We start from the raw sequence: 21,692 nt of genomic DNA, 5'->3' as shown, positions 1-21,692 counted from the left end.
TCTGGACAGGGAGTCTGTGGCTAGGAAGGTTTTGCCATATGACCATGCTGTGAATGCAGCAAACTTGCAAAACCTGGATTCCTGCTTTTCCCTTCTCCTGATCCTGAAAGGGTGTTTCAGAGGTGAGAACAGCAGTGCAATCCCTCTTATCTCTGATTCTGGGCCCACAGCCTGCTTCCTCATTCCACAGGACTCCTGCTGATCTGCACTTTACACTCTATTAGTTGTAGTTGGCAGGCAGCATTCGTAAAGCAGTCAGACGAGGGGGAGGAAATCCAGTTATTTAAATGCTGTTTAAAATTTTCCCCCCTCCTACTTTTCACTCCCCCCTCCTCCCCCCCCCCCTTTTTTTTTTCCTGTTACCATTAGAAATGACCCCTCTGAATACACCCACAGGAATTCAAAAGGGAATCCAAGGATTTCTTCCAGTTTCCTATGTTCTCAAGTCAGGGCTGCACTAGGTGCACTGAAACGAGAAGCCTGTGCTGTCAGTACCGGCAGACCCGAAGGCAGGCATGAAGCTGCACGTCCAGTAGTACAACTCACTTTAACTTTTCTCCCTTCTCCCTGTTTACCAAAGAAGTGATAAGTTTTTAATTTTTCCTTAGATCAAAACTTCACGCTAAAGTCTGATTGTATTTTTCAAGTTTCTTTGCGGGCTAACAATGAATATACTACTGAATTTCTCCATTGCACGACTCCAGGAGCCAAGGCTTAACGCACGGTCATGCAGTGCAAACCTTTGAGAGGTGGCAATGCTGTGCCCTGGAGATGCTATTAGCTTGCTCTCTTGGTTAAAACTGTTTTGAGGGGGAGAGAGTAAAACGGTTTCTAGGCTACCATCAGATGGTGAACAGCCTGGGTCAGTGGTGTAGTGCTGGTCAGTTTGAGAAACTGCCTCATGGCTTTTGGGCCCTGTGACAGCGGAAAATCCCTTTTACAACTTCACATTGCTTCTGTCTTTCTGCCAGTGTTTGAAGCACTGAATAGTAGTTCCTCTAGGCGACATCGATTGATCTTTTGTGTTGGTAATTTATTTGATCACCTGCCTCTTCATCCACTTTGTCTGCTGATTTCCTATTCCAAGGAAAGATGTGCTCGGCTGCTAATACTGGCTTCCCATTTCAATAGGCTTCAGACTCCACCTATTTTGGGACAATTTTAAAAGGCAGAAAGTGTCAGGGTTTAGCATGTCATTATGTATTGTATGTGTTAATTGAGAGGAGGGTGGAAGAGGAGAGGGTCTCATGAGGAAGAACTTTTAACTCTTCCTGACTAGTAGCACTGTGTTTTATATTTTCCCATCCTTCCTCCAGCCATACTTTCTAAGGCAAAATATCACAAAGAATGTGTGAGTTGAGAGACAAATTGCAGGCTTTGCCTTCTTTGACAAAACTAGAATGAAGTCATTCCATGGCACATAGGAGTTGAGTTACTGATTTTTCTTTACCCTCTTCTGTTTTTCAGTGGATCTGCTAGACACAAGCACTGCACAGGGTGAACTGGGCTGGCTTCCAGACCCTCCAGAAGTAGGGGTGAGTACATGTGTTCAAGGATGGGGAGCTGCTGGGAATGCTAGGTGATGGAAAAATGTAATCCAAGTTGAAATTTCACCCTGTGTCCCAGAATCAGGCTTTTTTTTTTTTTTTTTTTTTTTGCAGCCCCATCCTCTCCTGGGCCTTGCATGGTTTTTGTCTCCTTTGCAGTCCCTTCACCTCTGCAGTCTCACCCACTAGCCAGCTGTTAAAGGACTGTAAATCTTCCAGTAGCTTTCAGTAACTAAACATGTCCTTGAAATATATTGTTTTTACGATGCAATAAAACTTAACAGAAAAAGAGGAAAAATCAAATCATGTGTCTCCTTCTCCAGGCAAATAGCCATGGCAGAAGTATTTCTGTCTACAAGCCTCTAAGAAATTAGAAACTTTGCCTGCTTAAGCTTGTTCTCTCTCTCTCTTCTTTTTTGTTTTTTTTTTTTTTCCTTCTTGAGTGTTAAGCTGAATGATTCAATTACAATTTATTTTTTAATCATCATCTGACTGAGGAAATAATTATAAACTCATGGGGCAAGAACCTGGCATATTGGGTGGGCTGTAAGGTTCTAGGACTTTACATCCAGTCTTGTTACTATTTTTGACCCACACAACTGATAATGAGGGAGGCGTTTCCCTTTATTTCATGGCTGTAAAATTGAGCTGATGGAAGTGCTTCAAATTCTACTCCTGAAAGCACTGCAAAATTGGACTCAAAAAGGCAGCTGAGCTCTCAACTATTTTTGTGTAAGCATGGATATTTTGTATCAAATACAGACAAACAGTCCCTCTTCCTGTTACAACTTAAGTTAGGGAAGGTGGTTTTCTAAGAGCAGGAGTGTGGGTGGGGTGGTAGGAAGGCTGGAAGAAAAATGGATTCAGGAACCATGTTGCAGTAGTTAGAAGGATGCATGTTAATAAGTAGTTCAAATTCCTCATCCTTATCTTTCTAGCAAGGCACAAGCTCTCCTACGGAGTAAGAATCTTTACTCTTGTTGCTTATAAAGTAGACAGACCTAGGCTCAGCCTGTTCCTAACTCATTTTCATAACTTTCCTCTGTAATGTGCTGTGGCTGGTTAAAATTCATCCCAGCCTCCTCCTACTCCTGGTAGTCCTGCTAAGTGAACTAGAGCCAGATAGTGAGGTTTTCCAATGCTGACATATCTGCATTTTTTGTTAGTACAGCTGTTTTGCTTATTATTATACCCTACTCAAAACAGGTGCCATACTGAGACATACATGTAGATAGTACTTTACTCACTGCTCCCCTTCTTGCCCCTATTAACTGTCTGTATGGTGATTTTTGACCCAATACTGTTCTCCAGGCATGTTCAGGGTGAAATCAGTATATTGAAGAGATGGAAAGAAACATTAAGAAGCGCATTTTAAAAATTGTTGTCTTTCTATCAGATTATTTTTTGTCATAGAACATCTGGTTTTTGCAGAGTAGGTTCATAGCAGTGCTAGGAGCTGGCATACCCTTCTGCTTGTGTTACATCTGCTTTTTAAAATTTATGTATATATATTTAAAATGTAATTGTAACTAGGAATTTTAGAATATTCTGGAAAGAATGGCCTGAGAGCATTCTATACTAGTAGATCAAGATGCTGATGACTGATAAACTAATAGATGATGAAAAATAGATTGATTGGCTTCTGAGAACAACTCTTGCAGGAATTTGTCTAATTACATCGTTTCCTTATCATTTCCTGTTAGGTGGATGTCTGACAAATGTCCACAAGTAAAAAGAGAACCACGGGCAATTCTCTTGAAATCATCAGAACTTTGAAAAAGTTTCTGAAACCATTCTTTCAAAATGATGAAGTAAATGTGTTTGAAAGAGAACCAAGATTAATTCAGAACATTTTTGATACAAAAGAGCAAAGCTTAATATTGAACAGTCTGACTAGTTTAAGTAATAACAGGCTGGAAATGTCTGAGTTGTATTGCGTATGGAGTCAAAGGGAAGAGCTGTATTTCATGTAAGAATGCTATTTGTACCTAACCTCAGATGCCAGAGATCTCCTATCTGTGAGGTGGATTTGTGTCAATATGCTTATCACACGCAGGAGGAATGTGCTGTGAGGAATTTTCATGCTTTGTATGGACAAAGTCTCTGAGGCCTTGCGCAGAAGAGGTTGGATAACTTTGTGGAGACAGAATCAGACCTTTGTTTTCTGCTTTCTTTTAGCCTATGCTAAATTCATGAAGTGGTTTGCTATGTGTGATCGTTTCATGGTCAGACAGGGTCTGCAGCTAGTGTAGACAATGCTTCTGTTAACACATACTCAGCTTGTGAACACCAAGCTGCACGGCAGTCAGTTTTGGACAGTATGGGTCATTGTTCTGGACTTTGAGTACACTATCTAGCAGTGAAATCTTGCCTAAGCTTAATAGTGTGATGTAGGACTGAAGTAAAATGTATATAGAAATTGTTTGCTGAAAGGTTTATGCTAGCTTGCTTTGTAATAGCTGTTTAGAAATTTTTAATTCACTTTACTGTCGAAAACTAGGCCCTTAGAAAGGCAGATTACTGAAATCCTGTAATGAATAAATTAAATAACTAGGCACAGTAGCATTGCTTCTTGTCAGGTTGTAAAATAACAGTATCCAATTTATCTGTTTTGCTTTCATGTATAATTGCATCAGCCTTGAAAATACAGTAATGAGGAGTCATGCTATTCTCTTGCATTTGTCTTTCAATAGACAAGGCCCTGAGCGACTCCAACTGTTTTTGAAATTAGCCTTGCTGTGAGCAGATTAGAGACCCGAAGGTCCTTTCCCACCTAAATCATGAGTATATGTGATTCTACGTATGTTCTTAGCCATTCTTACTGTAGGATGCGATGTGCTGGGCCTCTCAAGGTGGCACTCTATGCTGTTGTGTGGATTGTAAATTAAACACATGATTCTTTGGTGGCTGATGTGTTTTCTTTCATGGTGTAGAGCTGCTGAAAGTACAACAGTCTTTGCTTGCAAAAGAGTACTTCTTCACAGCTACTTTATTTTTAATTGGGTATCTGTTATTTCCAAAATCACGTGAACTCTGCTGCTGCCACATATTGCTATTTGTGTCAATAGGCACAATTTGGACTATTATATTAGAATTGAAGGATCAGGATCAAATCCAGATGATTTTCTTAGTCTCCTTTCTGGACTGCTGTTGCTCTCAATGTTTTATGAATGGTGAGGTGGGGGACATAATTTTCTCTGCCTATTCTATAATTGTTTGCTTCTACCCATACTTGAAAGTGTTGCTATCAGTTCCAAACTTTATAATATGTTTCGAACTTTATAATATGCCTACTGTGAATGGCACCTGGCTTGCTCAGCCTTGGTATAGTTTCACACATGTAAATGCATAGCAACTTAATGTATTCCAGTGACATAAATAGCCACTAGCTGCAGTTATCATGGCTCCCAAAACACTTGAAAAACTTTGGAAATGATGCAATTCCTGTGTAGCTCTGTATTCTGTGTTTCACAGGATGTCTGATTGTGAATGTAGCAGCTGCCAAAACTATATTACTGTAACTTGGGTAAAGCAGTGCTCAGATTTGTTTATTTGATGCTTTATTTTTTTTTCTGTTAAACCCTAGGCATAGTAAAAATTTTCACATTGCTCTATTTTTTTTCTTTAGGTAATAGACTAGATCAAGTACTTGTGACCTGTCAGCAACTTTTATGTCACTGACCACAAAATGATGATTACAGGCCTTCAGGTTCTAACAAAGCAAGGTAGTTTTTCAGTGTAGTAAGAGGTCTCAGAAACCAGTCATCAGCTGGTATCAACATCTGTTTCTGCCATTTCTGTTCAGACAGATCAGCCTGGCCATGAAAGAAATAATGGTGTGGGCCACACAGCCCTCAACCTGCAAGTGACTCCAGCACAGCTCTCCTATTTCATTAAACCTTAGCAGTTCACTTAATCATCAGTATCTTATTCAGATAGCCTTACCCGGAACAAGTCTCAGCAAGTCTGTAGCATCTGAAGATGGTGTCAGAAATAACCACCAGAAATGCTGTTGTGTGCCTCTCTTTCCACAGCTGTTGATAATGCGTGTCCTCTAGGATCTAACTCAGATGTTATCATCTCTGACCCTGAAATAATATACCTCATTATATACCTCAGTCTGCTCTCAGTTTAAGTATCAGGCATGGGTGCTTAACTCCAAGTGAACAAGATCTGCATGGAAGTAAGGGACAAATGCCTGGTAAAGCCACTAAGTAACTGGAAATGGGCATTGCTCTGTCTTCAGGGTCATATCCTGATATGTCCTATTGCTGTTGATGTATAGACACATAGAGATACTTGTTGATGATATTAAGTGAAAAATAGTTACCTCATGTACATGTATATTTGGGAGAAAGGTTAAAAAAAATTTTACATATCCAGGTATACTTTACTCAGAGGGGTGAGAGGTGGAATAGGAAAAGCGAGATGAGAGGAAGTCGGCTGCATATTAATAGCCGTACTGTAAATCAGATTGCATGAGCCACCAAATAGGTAGGTAATCTAGGATGAACTTATGCAGATGCATCCAAGAAGCAATCTCAGCTAGTGAACTCAATGTTGTGACTTGAAGGGCAGAAAAGAACACATTCTGAGCCAAAGTGAAGACTCTGTATGACTTACGTTCATCACCATGGCTGCTCAGGCACTACAGTGATGACAGCAGTGTTGCCTAGCAGCTTGAGGAAGCTGACTCATCTTTTTATAGCTGTTGGATGAGAGTGGACAAGGTTCACTGAGCTTCTTCACATGAACACAAAAGCACCACAAGCCATCTGGAGTTTTAAGAGGAGGCTGCCTATAGCAAGGTCCTCTGAAAAGACGAGCAGGCTATTTAAAGTTTAAAACCAAACCAAATTTCATTATAATACCAACTAGAATACTGCTGAGTTTGCAGGCAGACAAGTTAGAAAGTAAAGGCTTTATATCTTTTGCTGCCAGCTGTGTCCTTGCTGGGTTGACCCAAGCTTTGAAGTGTGATTCTTACTAATTCAGAGGCTGAGTTACAGAGAAATTTGCTCATTCACTCTGGTTTCTTGGAAGGTTATTTCCATTGTTTCTAAGGCCAGTTCCTGCCTTCTTTGTGGCTGACCTAGAGCCTGCCATCTACTCGCTAGTCTTTCATGCTGCCATCTCCTGCAGCTTCTTTTCTTCAGGCATACTTACCTTTCCAAAGAAAAGGCACAATTACCCTGTCCCTGTTTGGGATTCTACCTGATCTGATGCTCTTTTTTAAAAGGAACCTATACAAACAGCGTAAGTATTGCCCATTGCCATCAGACTCATTTTCCAGCTCTACTATAAATACTGGACGTGTAGTTGACAGACCATACAAAATCATAACTCACACCAGACTGAGCTCTTTGCCTTGGAAAAAAAAAATCACTTTCATTTACAATAGGTGCTAGGCAATGTAAAATGTAGTGCACAAATATGTGAGAGATAACACTATATTGGTAATTGGATTTTAGCCATGAATTCTGAACTCCTAAGACACACCATCTGTTTTTCTGCTCCTGTGTTTTTTGTAATTATTGATGTAGTTGATGGGTGTTACCAAAGAAGACACAAGAAATAAATGTTCCAAAATACCTATGTGAAGTGTTGGACAAGAGTATCATTCTCCCTGACCTGGTAGCACCTGTTGTGACCCAGACTGTTTTCATGCAAGACCTTAATGTGGCCAGGCAGTTCAGAGAATGAGCAGACAGCAGGACCTAGATTTGATAAACAGGTTATATAATCAATGCACTGGAGCTCTGTGGCTCAGATTAGTGCCTTACCTTCCCATAAGGACATGAATACAAGTTAAATTGGAAGGAGGTGGGTGGGATACAGACCTATGCACTAGTGCCCTAAAGGACAAATAATTGCACAACACTTGCTCCTCCCTGAAGATAATCAATGGATCACTGTGGAGGAAAAAAAAAAAAAAAAGTATCATCCCACCCAGACAGATATGCAGACAAGTAACCATTACTTTTATGTTCAGTTGTATCAAAGGTTCCATGACGATGATGTGATGAAATCAAACTTGCCTGACCATTGCCAAATGTTCAAAGAAATAAAAACAGCCTCTTTGCTGTTCTGCGATCTAAAGTTATAGGACTCATGAAGTTAAGAGTCTAGTTATAACCGTGTTTCTTTCGTTATCATCTAAATTGTCTTCCACACCCACAAGAGAGCTTACAAGAGCATTGAGAAACTTTTGACTTTCTGTGACACTGTGCTAATTCTGGAATATTTTCAAAACACCAGTATGGTGCTGCTATTTTTGATGGGTCGGTCAAGCTTTGCCTACTGACAGATTTTTCATCAGATGTATTTTAGCTAAAGAAAAGCTGTTCACAGTGTTACAGCAGATATCAGCAAGGTGTCTCCATCGTCACAGTCTTACCTCCAAGGAGCTATGTTAAGAATCTAATGCAGCTGAACCTGTAATGTACAACTGGCCTTTAACTCTAAAACCATGCCAATATTTTTTTTTTTTGTGATGATGGCATGCAAATGCTATATGAATGTCAAAGACTCAGAATTTTGAAATTCTATTTCTCTCCCCTTTCTGTTTACATGGGGAAAGGAGAGAGAGAAATCATTCAGCTGTGTGTATTCTGCTAGGCAGTTTTAGGCTTGGGGCACCAGTGATGTCTGGTTGTTGAGAAAGATTGCTCTTTCTGTAGCTCTTCTTCACTGTAGATGGCTGCACTAACCCAGCTTGTCTTTTGATCTTAGCGTAGCTCTCTAACCCAAAGTTAAACAAGTTAATGCTTTTCAGCATGTGAACTCCTAACCTCTCCAGTAGAGACCTGCATCTTAGTTTAGCAACTTACTGGCAAGATGCTTGCTTTGTTGTTACCTTTTTTTAAAGTCTCTTAGAAAAATCCCTGTACCTTTCCCCAAGGGTGTGCAGGCCACAGGCTGGAAGTTACTGTGCTGAGCTAACCTGAAGGCAAATGAAATATGGGTCACAACAGGCAGGCTCTTATCTGAAAGGAGATGGGACAAGTGCCTGGCAGGCTAAAGATAGAGACAGCATTACTGCTGTGAGCCACAAGCTCTTGTGACTCCAGTCTGAGCCTTAGGATTTGCAATACTGTCTGCTGCTTCTGTCACTGGTAGCCTACCTCTTCATAGCAAGGGTGAATTTTTTACTTTTCATGATAAAAGTACTGTTTTTCATTCAAACAAACAAAGCTGAAACCAAAGATGACCACTTTTCTAATGCCTGAAGAGCCTGCGACAGCAGCTCCAGGAAGACATACATACTGTCTCAGTTCACTTCTTAAGACAGACCTTAGGAAGAGTAACTCAGAGATGGATGGAGGAATCACAGGTTGTCCTATATCATCTCCTTGAAACAGACCTAATCTAGAGAAGGCTTATTGATAGAAGAAGCAAGGTAAGCCTTCCTGAGGCTTCAGAGCTTCAAATTGTATAAGCAATTCACAGTCAATCAAGACATAATATAACATATGTACCTTATCTTATCATGTTTTCTCACAAGGTAGACCAAACCCACTCTGTTTACTGCAAATATCTGTCAGTGAACTCCCAGTTTGTCATTCATGTCATTCTAAACTGGCTTTATAAAGACAGATCTTCGCTGCTTTCTTTAATGCTGAATCCAACCCAGCAGTGGGAAGAATGTTGCCTTCCTTTTTGCTAAACTTGCAGTATTCTGAGCTTATTGAGATAGTATTTTTGCTAAGTGATCTCTGAGGTTTTCTTTCACTTACCACTAACTGCTGTGCTGGAATTATTTAAAGAGTTTCAAGAACAGATCTCTGGAGTTAAGTGCTGTGTCAGCGTATGGGCTCCTGAGAATCACAGAGCACCTTTTTGTCCTCAAATCCAATAGCTACATCCTTAGGCTTTTTAGAAACTCATGCTACTAATTTATGGCTCTCTCTTGAATGCACTGGCTTTTGCCTTCTCAGCAACTTTTTAAGAATTCTAATAAGTTATAAGAATTTAAACTTAAGAAAGTTTAAACTTAAGACAGTTAAAACTGAAGAAGGAATTTAAAAGAATTTAAAAGGAGTTAAAATAAATAAATAAATATGAAGAGGTTAAGAACTCTTTAGCTTGCTTGGAGATGGGGAGTGGAGTAGATGACCTCCAAAGGTCCCTTCCAGCCTAAGCCTTTCTACAGGTCCAAACCTCATGAGAAAGTTTTCTAGAGCATCATAAAACCACAGTTCACTCCCTTCTGGAATGAGGAAGTCTAACTCTGAGCCTCCTCCACTTCTCCTATAAAAATATTTCCCATCCTCTGGCCAAACCGATGACTGGAGTAAGGATACAGTGTCTGGAATTAAATGGGTAGAGAGTAATATTATCAAAGGAGGTTGAGTCAATGTCATTGGAAGATGAGCTGGAGAGTCAAGTAATTCATATTGATTGAATCAGACTCTACCACACGTTCATTAAGAACATTACATTAAAAAACAGAGGCATACATTTTGATTTTGCAGCAGATTCCTTGAGGATGTGAGACAGTTGCCTAGCAACTTCTGGACTCATCACCCTTTCATTAAGTGTTGTATGTAACAGTATTCTTCCACTACTTTGAATTTAAAAGCTTCACTGAATAATGAAAAGAAGTCACAAGTGTCTTTAACGATAGTTCTGCAGTTGCTAGCATAAATAATATCCTCATTTTACTTCCTTTACCCATCAGCAGCAGAGTCTAGAAAAACCATGTCTGACTCCCTTGTTATTTCTCTGTGCCACACTGCATAGGAAACTGTACAATAGAAATCTTTGCTCTGAAGATCTCAGTCTGGAACAAGATGGGCTAAGATAAGATGAGAAATACAGGAGTTAGGAGTTGGATTTTTTTTCCAGTAGTAGAATAGGAAAAAGTTCTGCCAGTTGTCACTATACAGGATTAAAACTTAATTTTCAATTAGTTAAGTTAGGAAAATGGTATATTTTCACAATTCATGTCTTTCAGTGAGACATGCAAAAACTGCATTCTGGTGACGCTTATGTGTGACACTGCCTTGAAATAAAGTGCTAATGGCAACTTCCTTTAACCCTTGGCCTTCGAATGCAATTGTATATTTCCCATCAGCTTGGTGGAGGCAGATACCCATGGAAAAAATGCTTCTAAAAGCTATTAACGTTGGCAGTTTCTTATGAAAATTACTTTTTTGTTACTCCCTTTCTAACTTTTCTTATATTTCAATATATTTCAAGATGTCTTGTAAATGTAGTTCTGTAGCATTGTCCAGAAATTTTTTCAATGAAATACTGCAAGGGGCGATTAAGTGATTGACACTTTTGGTTGATCAACAGAGATCGATCAGTCTATTTCTCTCTCTTGCTGCTCTTAGTCCTTTGACCTGCAGTAAGTGAAATAAATGAAAATCCTGTGTGGTGCAGGTATATACCAACTGAGTCCGATTAAGAGGGTGGGGTAACACTGGAGATTAATTACATGGAGAAAAAGGAAATAAGAAGGGACAAATTGATTCTATCTGCAGAATTTCCTGGGAGGAAACTGCAGGTATGTGTTTAAGTAAATGTCTGAGAACAGACTGATATGAGCCAGTGCTATCAGCAATGCTTGCTATCTTGGAGAAAGCAGTGATAGTTTACAGAGTGGGGCTGTACGGGAGATTTCCTTTGGCACTCTAGTACTCCAGCAGAGTAACCCACAAGGCTGTATCTGGTCTGTGGGATCAGAAGCTGGGAGTGGAGCTGCAGGGCTGTGTTTGAGCACAGGAGGTGGTTGTGCTGAAGAAGAGGAATGTGTGAATCTTGTGCTCAGCTCATGAGACTTGACTAGCTTAGAGTAATATAGACACTGAGGTGTTGTTTAAAATGTACCTTAACCCGCGGTGTGATTTGAAACCAAGATTCTTAAACCTGTGCCAAGACCTATGTGGGCACTTGTTTGAATGTAATTTGATTAAACATTTAAAGTGTAATGAAAAAGACAGTATTAACACTGTGTGAAAAAGGGTATAAGCCATTTTCCCTGTGGACAACACCTTCCTTTCCAAGTTCTCAATTTTCATGTGTAACTTACTTATCATTTGACATTCTTTGCATTTCATATTTGACCTGTGGTGAGGAAACAAAAGTGCAAAAAAAGTCAGTGAAAATGCTTACAAAGATTAAAAGATTCATACAAATAATATCAGTGAGATATATCCAGTTGGGCATGCGTCCTTTTCCCAGTGACTATTTTGCTGGGGAAGAAGCAGAATCTAGTATGAAGTCAGGAAAACCAACTGAGTTTTAATAGTTAAATTAGGGTTTGCAAATATCACACCCAAATGAAGTGTGAACTCCTAATTAATGAGCACAGTGCTGCTGCAGTTGGCATTCCCATTGTGTCAGGCCGTCTCTTCTCCTGCCCCGAAGTGCTGTGCACTGTTTTCAGGGGCAGTTAATAGTCTTGGCATATCTTATTGTACACTTTGAATTTAAACAGGGGCAGAAAGAAGTAGACAATACATGGGAGCAGGGGGTCTTTATCTAAGACAAAACAGTGCATGAAAGAAAAGAGGTTGGAACCAAGGTACGATGAAGGGGATGTGCAGCAGTCCGTGCACTGTGGTTCCTTTCAGTTTCGCATGAGTTACACCCTAATTAGAGTATCCTCTGTGTTCCCAGTGTAAAGAGTTCAGGCAGATACAGGGCTGTAGGCCAGTGTAAGAGGCCTTTCAACTCTACAGGCTTTGAGCCCTGAATGCTAAATAGGAGTGGATCTTGTAGGCTAGATTTTGTTGTATTTGAGGTGAAATTTGTTTCTCACATTTGTCTAACATGTTTTCTTCTACCTTGGGAGCAGTGGAGTGAAGTGCAGCAGATGATAAATGGCACCCCGGTCTATATGTACCAGGACTGCAGTGTGCTTTCTGAGGGAGACACCGATCACTGGCTTCGCACCAACTGGATTTATCGGGGTGAGGCAGCCTCTCGCATTTACGTGGAGCTGAAGTTTACTGTGAGGGACTGCAAGAGCTTCAAAGGCGAAGTGGTGACCTGCAAAGAGACTTTCAACCTCTACTACATGGAGTCTGAGCAAGATGTCGGGATCCAGTTCCGCCGCCCGCTGTTCATCAAGGTCTGTAGGGCTGTGGGTGTAAGGCTGTCATGCCTTTCAGCTTAAACTGGGTGTGTCTTGCTGACTGGGGGCGGACAGGAGAACCAGCATCTGGGGAAGGGATGTGGATAAGTGCTGTCCTTTGAATAAGCTTTGCCCCTAAGTGCCCTCTGTGATGCTCAGAGTAGTCACTGCCAGAAGAGGCCATAGTTTTCAGATGAGATCAGACCTCCATTCTTCTTAATCACCTATTTAACTGGATGCAACTTAGGTAAGGATTCTAAAGGATTATAACTGTGCCTGATTGTTACATCAGTTTTTAGAGTAAAGCAGAGACCAAAATAATTTGACTTGCCTTAGGCAATAAAGCAAGATTAGACCAAGTGAGGAACAGAACCCAACTCAAACCTCTGTAGGTGCTCTTCTTCATTTGCTCTGATTGTAATTAGATATGGGGTGTTTGTTTGTTTTTATTTTTTCTAAATCTAGAGGTGTTGGCTTGTTATAACATATTTCTCCCTTGTGTGAAAGTATTTAGCACTGCTATATTTTACCTGCTGTTTTCCCTGATGTACTGCCCTTTTGCCATGAAAATATTTGAATTACAGAACGGGGAACCCCAGCTTTTTTATAGAGGAACTTCTGTAACTCAGTTGTGTCCTAAAAGAAGCCATGGACCTAAATTACTTGACTGCCCTTTTCCTCTGCAGTTTAAGTGACATGTTATGAAAACAAAAAACTGTAAAAGCTACAGTCCTGCTGGTTCTGCTCCAGGAAGAGTAGAACTATGATAGCTAACTCTTCCCTCCCCCTTCCCTAGTGCACCTCCCTTGCAACTGGAGGCTGCTGTATGCATCTGTGTGATACCTCCACAACTCTTAAACCCGCTTTATGATCCTACTACCACAGGCAGCTGCTCTGCAGATTTTTTTGCCATCCACCTACATGGAACAGGTGGTGTTGTGTAATGGGGAGGAGCCTACAGTGGAGAGGATCATTTACCAGTGTCTCTGAGAAGAAAGACCATCCCACGTGCAGTCCAGTTTTTCCATATCATTTGATGTCATGGAGACCTTTCCCATTTGTCCCACTATAGAAAGCATCTCTCTCACTGTCAGTTGGTGAGACAGTGGGAATGTAAAAGCACGGAAGCATTCTTCACCCAAGTATTTTCAGTGCTAAATTGCTTTGAATACTGACTGCATGACAAGCACCTTTCAGTTGAAGGTCTGATCTGCATCAAGTGCAGCCTGGAAATGGGTAGCTGTAATTCACTGGTCAATTTCAAAAACACATCTGTAAGTCCTATTGTGATTTTATTTTAATTTTTATTGCATATGATTTGCAAACAAAAATAGCACAAGAGAGATTTGCTCCTGATTTGTTAAATTCTCCTAGGGTAGTTTGTAAAGACATCCAAGATCACAGGCCCAGAATACAGTGTGCTGTACAAGAAAGTGAATGACTGGAAATGAGTTGAAAGGAGATAGTGAAAAACATGCAGTACACTGAGATCAGAAACAGTCAAACATGCAGCCTCTAAAAGGTCTTAGTGTAAAAAATGTTTGACAGCTGTAGGTAACTCAGGGCTGCTGTTTGCTCGGATGTTAAAGCTGTTGTCTTTTTCTCTTTCACTTAGCTCAACACTGTGGCTGCAGATCGAAGCTTCACAAACAGAGACATTGAATCTGGTGCCATGCAGCTGAACACAGAAGTGTGCCCCATTGGGAAGCTGTCTCGCCGGGGCTTCTACTTAGCTTTCCAGAACTCTGGGGCTTGCGTAGCAATGGTGTCTGTCCGAGTGTATTACAAGACTTGCCCGGAGGCAGTGCGAGGCCTTGCCCGTTTTCCAGAGACGCTAGCAGGTTCAGAGGGGCTGACAGAAGTGCTTGGGGCCTGTGTGGAGCATGCAGCTGAAGAAACGGGCTCTCCCCCTAGGATGCACTGCAGCACAGACGGCGAATGGCTGGTACCAATGGGACGATGCCTTTGTGCTGTGGGGTTTGAGGAAGTCGATGGGAGCTGCGTAGGTGAGTATGCAGACAGACAGTGGCTGTAGGCCATGGGAGAGGTTCCAGGGAGCTGGAGATCAGAGTATCTGTAAGCACAGAGTGGGAGCAGGGGATTTAGTGTGGTCTAACTTTTTCTTGTCTGCCCTCTGTGCCTGAGAGCCATTTCTTAAACCTTTTCTCCCCTCTTTAGCTTCTTATTCAATTGGGATTTTCTCGTTGTGTGTCAGGTGTAAGACCTGCACACACCTTTCCACTCCCTCTTGGGCTCCATCCAGGAGCTTTCAGCTCTGGAGCTAGTTTCTGCGAGCTGTAACTGTGTGATTGACACTGACTCACTCAACAACTAGTTCCCAACCCTTAAATGGCAGCCTTGTTCTCTCAGGGCAGACAGGTCAGACACACAGTACAGTGTGCTTGTCCCGTGACTAGAAAGCGAAGAGCTGCAGGGGGGCAAGTTTCTCCTTCATGCCCCCTTCTGCTTGGACTGGGATGGTTCTTCTGCCATGGGAAACTGTGTAAAGCACATTGCACAGTACCATCAGAGCCTGGCTCATTTCTGAGGAAGAACAATCAGCAGGCATAGGAGTCTCTGGTACTGGAGCCACAGAGTGAGACAGGGTTCTTGGAGCAAGCAGTGCAGGGCTATCCTTTTGTCAAGGAGGGGAGAGGATTCAGCTTCCTATGGAAACTACATGTGTATGCCAAGGAAGAGGATGTGTACAGTGGTTTTAGGGACATGTATTAATGCAGACAAGGAGGTACGAGCACATTTCCACTCTTGTTTTCAGAGTCATATGGCACAAGGCTGAGGCAGTTCAGAATATAGGGGAAAGAATCCATGCACTGCTCTCAGGGTCAGTGGAGTAACCTCTCTGCTCTGTTCTGCCCTTGGTTCACTGCAAGGATCTGGTGCCCCTTTGAATCCTCACTGCTTGCCTGCTTGCTGCTCATTTTGCTTGGAGAGCTGGCAAAGGTTGAAGCGCAAGATCCTTGCCCTTCTCCAGCAATCCCCTATCCTTGTATAGCCCAGCCAGTTTTTCCACTTAGGTGCTACACAGCTCTCCCCGCCCTCCTGAGAGCACTCCCCTGGGAAGGGGCAGGGAAGCTGTCATGCCTGGACAGGCCCTGGCTGCTATCACAGCACAGGTTCATTCTTCATCTGTGCTTTTATCCCACTCTGCCCAAGTACAGCTGCAGCTAGGAGTGTCTTTTGTATCTGTGGAGAATCAGGAGGTCTCCCAGGAGATGAAGGGAAGAGGGGTAGAACCTAGCAGGGGAAGGGAGAGGTAACTTCAAGCCCCCAGAGCAGTGTGTTATTTTAGCATCAGAGAAGGTGAATGTAGGTTGCCTGTTGGGGAATGTGTTTGGTTCTCCTCCCTCTACAGAAAAGACATGGCATTATGCAAACAACTGGGAACAATCCATGTCAGGATGAAGACTGCGGTCAAGGCTTTTACTTTTGTCCTTGCAAGGTGAGGGACTTCCCTTCAAACACAAAAAGAGGGACAGAATAGAGAAGAATACCTTCAGGCAGAGTATTCTGGCTCTGGTTTTTGCCTTGAGCAGGAAGAGAAAAAAAGGAAAGCTGTACTATGATCCTTACCTCATAACAGGGAGGAGAATCTGAACTCAGGTACAGGACAGGAGGCAACAGAAAGCCAGAACGCCAGGTTCTGAACCAGTTCGCCCAACCCCTCAGTGAATTTCCAGCTGTACAGAGCTCTGGTGGATAAGTGGCTCAGCCATCTCATCATGCTGAGAGGGTTGTGCCTGCCCAGAGCATTACATCTCAGCCTCTTGTAGCATTTTATACCTCTCTGTTATCTGAGCTTGGGACTACACCTCTGCCAATAAGCCTGGACCTCTATGACTAACTTCCTGAAGTACGTCATTTACTGTGAATACAGAGGCTGACCATGCCCCTAGCTTGCATTCTGGTTTCTTGGTGGGCTCTGCAGGGCGATGGGTGAGTTAGCTGCTGATGCTGAGCTCCCTGTCAGCATAGCTCTGGTGTCTGAGTACTGCCCAGTGCTTGCTGGCAGTCTCAGGACAAAACCACCTGCAGGAATAAGCAGTGGAGGGTTAGACCACTGCTGCCCTCTCTGTCCTCTGGTTCTTGGGTGAGCAGTGCTACACCCACCCTTTTTCCAGACCTGTTTTCCACACCTTATTGCTTTAAGTCACAGTTTGGAGCAGATGACCAAGGACTGGGGAAACCAAGTGCGTGAAGTGGGAGAGGATCTGGATTGTAGCTGAGGGGGAGCAGAGGGGCGGGTGCTGGTGAACAGCAACGGGACCTGAGGGAACAGCACGAAGGGGAGGTTACTCCCGTGCAGTAGTTGGGCTCGATGCTCCTCCAACTCAAAATATTCTCCAGTTCTCTGCTCCCTGGACCTGAGCACTGCTCAGCCTGCGGGAGCCGAGGGCAGAGCCTGCCCTGCTTCTGCCCGACGAGCCCATGGCGGCAGCCACGTCACGGGGAACCGCAGGCAGCAGGGCGCAGGCTGGGAAGGACGCGGGCAGCAGCGGCTCCCCGGCTCCCCAGCCTGACGCCCGCTCGCCCGCTAATGCGGCAGGCCGCCGGCGCCTCGCCGCCCCCACGCCCTGCCCAGCCGGCCGCTCCGTGGGAGGAGGCTTCGCACCGCCTCTCAGGCGGGGCTGCCGGCTCTTGGCCCCGCTCCTCCCCGGTGCTGGGCGGCCCCCTGCCGGCCGCTGCAGGCGCGGCGGCGGCTGCGTGGGCAGCGGGAGCCGCGGCGCCTCGCCCGGGGCTGGCTGTGGCGGCAGGGGCCGGGGGCTCAGCCCTGAGGCGCCAGGGCCCCTCCCGCTGCCCTGGGCACCCGTCTGGGCTGGCCTGGGCTTGTTTTGGCTCAGCTGCCCGAAACTGAGTGGTGTTGTTGGTTCTGCCCCCGCTGTCCCGTCCTTCCAAACGTGCCCGGGCCCGAGGATGGCTGCCCTTAGCCTGGACCGTGCAGTGGGCCTGCTGATATCTGGATATCACAGCTGTGTGCCATCCCTCTAGCTTGCGCTTCCAGGCTCTGTTTGTCGCTTCAGTCTAGACAGCCTGAGGTGATGTGACCTGGTCCGGCTGACTGGTGTGTTCACTGTTACCTCCTAGGCTTATCCCTTTACCCAGACGTCCCCCCATGCAGTTTTCTCCTTGCACTCACTTGGTACTAGTCTTCCTGTCTCCCTCTGAGGCAGTCATCCCACCTGAAGGGTCCTAGGGCCACAGTGATCAAAGCAAAGCTTTACTCTGAGCAGTAGAGGTGGACTGTAGGTCCGTGTCCCAAATTTCCTTTCTGTGTTAGCCTGACAATAAGTGTGTGTATGTTGTGCGCTTATGGCAAATAGCATTGTCGTTGAACATTGGTGTATGTATTACACAAATCTGTGGCTCTGCTCTTGGTTTGTTTTTCATGTTGCTCTCAAAGCCGATCCGATCCAGACTGATCCAGTGACATGAATTTTGAAATGTTATGCTGGAGCAAAATGGCAGGAGGTCACAAAGTTTTCATTTTCACTCAAACAAGTAGAAATGCTCTTGGTCATGAGCAGACTAGAGATCAAAGAATTTTTCCTTATTCTTGACTATTTCTGAAAGAGATGATTTGATCTTAAATAGAATATAAATGACATCTCTGGGCTGCAACCTCTGATGTTAATGAGACAGTCTGCTTGCCAGTTGAGGGCAAGAGAGGTAACCAACAAGACTGCGATGAAACCAGTTCTCTGATGGTAATCTACAGAGAGATCTCAACCTATGGTGATGATAATCACTCTTCCTGAGACTGGGCCTTTGTTAACAGAAAAGTTTTTAGTTCCTTCAGGTGTTCCTCTATGTCATGTAGTAGGAGCGGCTGTAATGTTTTTTGTTTTCTCGATAAAGGATTGATTTCTGTGTTATGTTCTACCACAGTAAGCCATTTCAGTCAGGCTCCAGAGCAGATGGCTTTGGGGTGTTCTCCCTTGGGATATCCTGAGGGATTACCCAGGACATGATTTTTCTTGTAGTGCAATATGAAAAGGGTAATATCCTCAATGCTCAAGTTAAATGCGGGGCAGAAGCTTGGTAGAAAATTAGTGTGTCCATTCCTCAATTATGTGATTAGTGATGGGTTGTTTGATTGTATTTCAAGAACATTTGATAAAATGGGGGTTGGACTAGATGATCTTCAGAGGTCCCTTCCAACCTCGGCCATTCTGTGATTCTGTGAAAATCATTTAGCACAGGCCAGTAAACCATTAAATTCTCAGGGTACTGCAGCTTTCCTCACTCCTTTCCTCCTTGCTACATACCTACAGAGGTAAAGCATTAACCTCGAGATAACTGGTAGACAGACTAGTACTCCTGGAGTACAAGATAGTAATAATGCGTCAAGGATGGTGTCAGATGATAACAGCTAGAGAAGGACATGGCTGCTTATTTTTATAGGACTGGAAATAGGAAACACATGGCACATGTTCTTGCAGTGTGTTAGCTTTATAGCCAGTTGCACTCTGCTGTTAGGCAAACTGATAATTATCTACGTATTCCCCAGGGCCCTGCTAAGTACAGCACTTGAAATCAGAAAATATGCTTCTGCTAAATAGCCCACTGGCTATCCTGTAGGAAGTCAGCAAGCAGAGAAGTCTGAGGAATCCAAGGACTTTGAGACAGTATTTACCGCCCTTACTGACAGCAGAAAACTTGACGAGTAAGATAGAAAGCAATATGGATTTATGCTGAAAAAAGTATCTGAGGCTGACCAGGTTGTGTTTTAATTAAGCATTCCTGAGGTTCTTCAGCCTACAAATCCTATCATAACGTTGATCCCATCTTGAGTCTGCCTCTCCTCTTTGCTCTTAGAAGATGATTGGTCTAGGTGATTTCCTGGGATCCCTTCCAACCTAAATATTTCTCTGAACTGAAAGAATAGAAGGAAAGCAAGCATGTAAAAGGAGCTTTCAAGAAATTGAATGAAACTGGCAATTTGTTTCCTGTTGATCTTATGTTGAATTATCTGTGTCTTCACAGCCTGCCAGCGGGGATTCTACCGTCACTCTCTGGAGACTAACCGCTGCCTCAAGTGCCCCCCAAACAGCTTATCCAATGAGTCAGGGGCTACATCTTGTTCCTGTAATACAGGCTTCTACCGAGCACCTTTGGAGGGCCAGAACATTGCTTGCACCCGTAAGTTGTGGCTGGAGAGAAAGAACAAGGAGAAAAGAGGAAAGAGAGTGCTAGGAAATGGGGATGAGAGGTCCGAGAGGGAGAGAGGTTGGGGGGGACAGAGGGCATAATTTGAAATGCATCAGCAGATGGGAAACTGACACAATACGTTGTGTGTTATCAGCTGGATCTAATACTTTCTTTCATTCTTCTCGTAGGTCCTCCTTCAGCTCCCCGCAATGTCAGCTTCTCCCTTATTGGCACACAGCTCTCTCTGTGGTGGCAGCCACCCAGTGACCATGGTGGGCGAAAGGATCTGACTTACACAGTCTTCTGTCAGCGCTGTCATTTCACGTCTTGTGAGCCATGTGAGGCTGGTGTGGTATTCACCCCCAGTGCTTCTGGTCTCACTAAACCTGCTGTGGATGTGGATGGCCTAGAAGCTTACACCAACTACACATTTGCTGTGGAAGCCCATAATGGTGTCTCAGGAATGGGACCTGCTCCCCAGAGAACTGCTCCAGCTGTCTGGGTCGCAGTTGGACATGCAGGTTAGCAGAAGCAGAGAGAAGTTCTTCCTGCTCATCAAGAAAAGGAAGAGGAATCTCTGTGAATGTTTAACCTTTCTCCATTTCCTTCTGTCTGCCACATGCGTTGGTATGGTATGATAAGGTACCTCTGCCTCTGGCATGTAAAGTCCATCAGTTATATTCCTTGCAAGCTAAATCAGCAGTAAGCATTATCTACCAAGAGCTATGAATCCACCAAGGACTTAACAGAGGTGAGGAGGATAAAGCCCTCCCTGTGATACACTGTTGAAGTCCAAAGAAGGTATTGCTATGTGTGTGACAGGAAGCATGGGGCCTGAAATATTACCAATGACTCAAATATAGCAAAAAATCAAACCAAACACAACAGAAATCCTGATATAACTGAAAATAAAAACTTCAAAAACGTGGAGAAATTTATATGTTCAAAACATACAAGTTCTCCTTGACACATTTATGCGTAGTTTGGCTTCAAGTTGAGTAGTAGTTTGACTGTCCTATGCATATTTTCTGGAGTGCTGTTAAACAAGATTATAGGAAAGTAACATTGCAGTGCTCAGCAGCCCTTGGTACTTATCCCAGTTCTGATTTAGTGACTTTTATACGACTCCTTGTCTTTTCTTCCTTTTGCTATGCAGAGGCAGCATAACTCTGAGCTAGGAAAGCAGAGCTACGTTGGGTTTACCTCATCACTTCCTGGTGATGATGAAGGACAAGGACAGAACCAGGCTTGACACGTCAGTCCCTGCAAACTGTTAAGAAATATCTTTTTATTCATGAATAACATTCATCTTCAGTCATCTGAGAAATTTTGAGTATGGAATTTCACAGTACCATATGAAATGGAGTTGTATTCATAAATCACATAGGATAGTTGTGTCACTGTTGCTGTAAGAGCAGAAAATCATAACGTTTTGTTTTCAAATTGAGCAGTACAATGCTGGGTTAAATGTAATTTCTTGGAAGACTAGTTTTGTTTCAGAGACAAAAGATATGCTCTTCTTCTGTTGGGGTAGATATTACTGGGATAGCATGCTATTCTTAGAAAACAACAAATTACAGCTGGAGACCCCATTTTGCTTTCACCACAGAATAGAAAGTTAAAGGAGTGGCAGTGGCAATGAGAGTCATTTCTAGTTACACAGTATGACATAGAAGGAAAGATAGAACCTCTGATGGAGAGAGGCATTACTTTGTGTTGTTTGTATTTCATTCTGATATTCTTTGTTTTCTCCCCTGCAGCTCCAGTGACAGTGTCCCATTTTATCCTGACACAAAGGGATGACAGTAGTCTGTCTGTTTCTTGGCTTGCCCCACGGCAGCGCAGCCAGACCGCAGTGGAGTATGAGGTCATGTTCTTTGAGAAGGTGAGACCTG

The 21,692-nt window shown here is 43.3% G+C and overlaps 1 protein-coding gene across 2 annotated transcripts in view; it reads left to right on the top strand.

Moving 5' to 3' along the window:
- EPHA1 (EPH receptor A1) overlaps window positions 1–21,692 on the top strand; it is a 34,661-nt gene that overhangs the window by 2,266 nt on the left and 10,703 nt on the right. For both annotated transcript variants that reach the window (XM_021270164.4, XM_021270165.4), the window contains exons 2-7: window positions 1,468–1,535; window positions 12,352–12,627; window positions 14,246–14,636; window positions 19,633–19,788; window positions 19,986–20,318; window positions 21,558–21,682. In XM_021270164.4, coding sequence (XP_021125839.3) covers window positions 1,468–1,535; window positions 12,352–12,627; window positions 14,246–14,636; window positions 19,633–19,788; window positions 19,986–20,318; window positions 21,558–21,682 — 1,349 coding nt within the window. The remainder of the gene's footprint in view (window positions 1–1,467; window positions 1,536–12,351; window positions 12,628–14,245; window positions 14,637–19,632; window positions 19,789–19,985; window positions 20,319–21,557; window positions 21,683–21,692) is intronic.

Source organism: Anas platyrhynchos, chromosome 1, assembly GCF_047663525.1.
Source record: "Anas platyrhynchos isolate ZD024472 breed Pekin duck chromosome 1, IASCAAS_PekinDuck_T2T, whole genome shotgun sequence".
Classification (NCBI taxonomy): Eukaryota; Metazoa; Chordata; class Aves; order Anseriformes; family Anatidae; genus Anas; species Anas platyrhynchos.
This window is presented reverse-complemented; position numbering and strand designations above follow the sequence as displayed.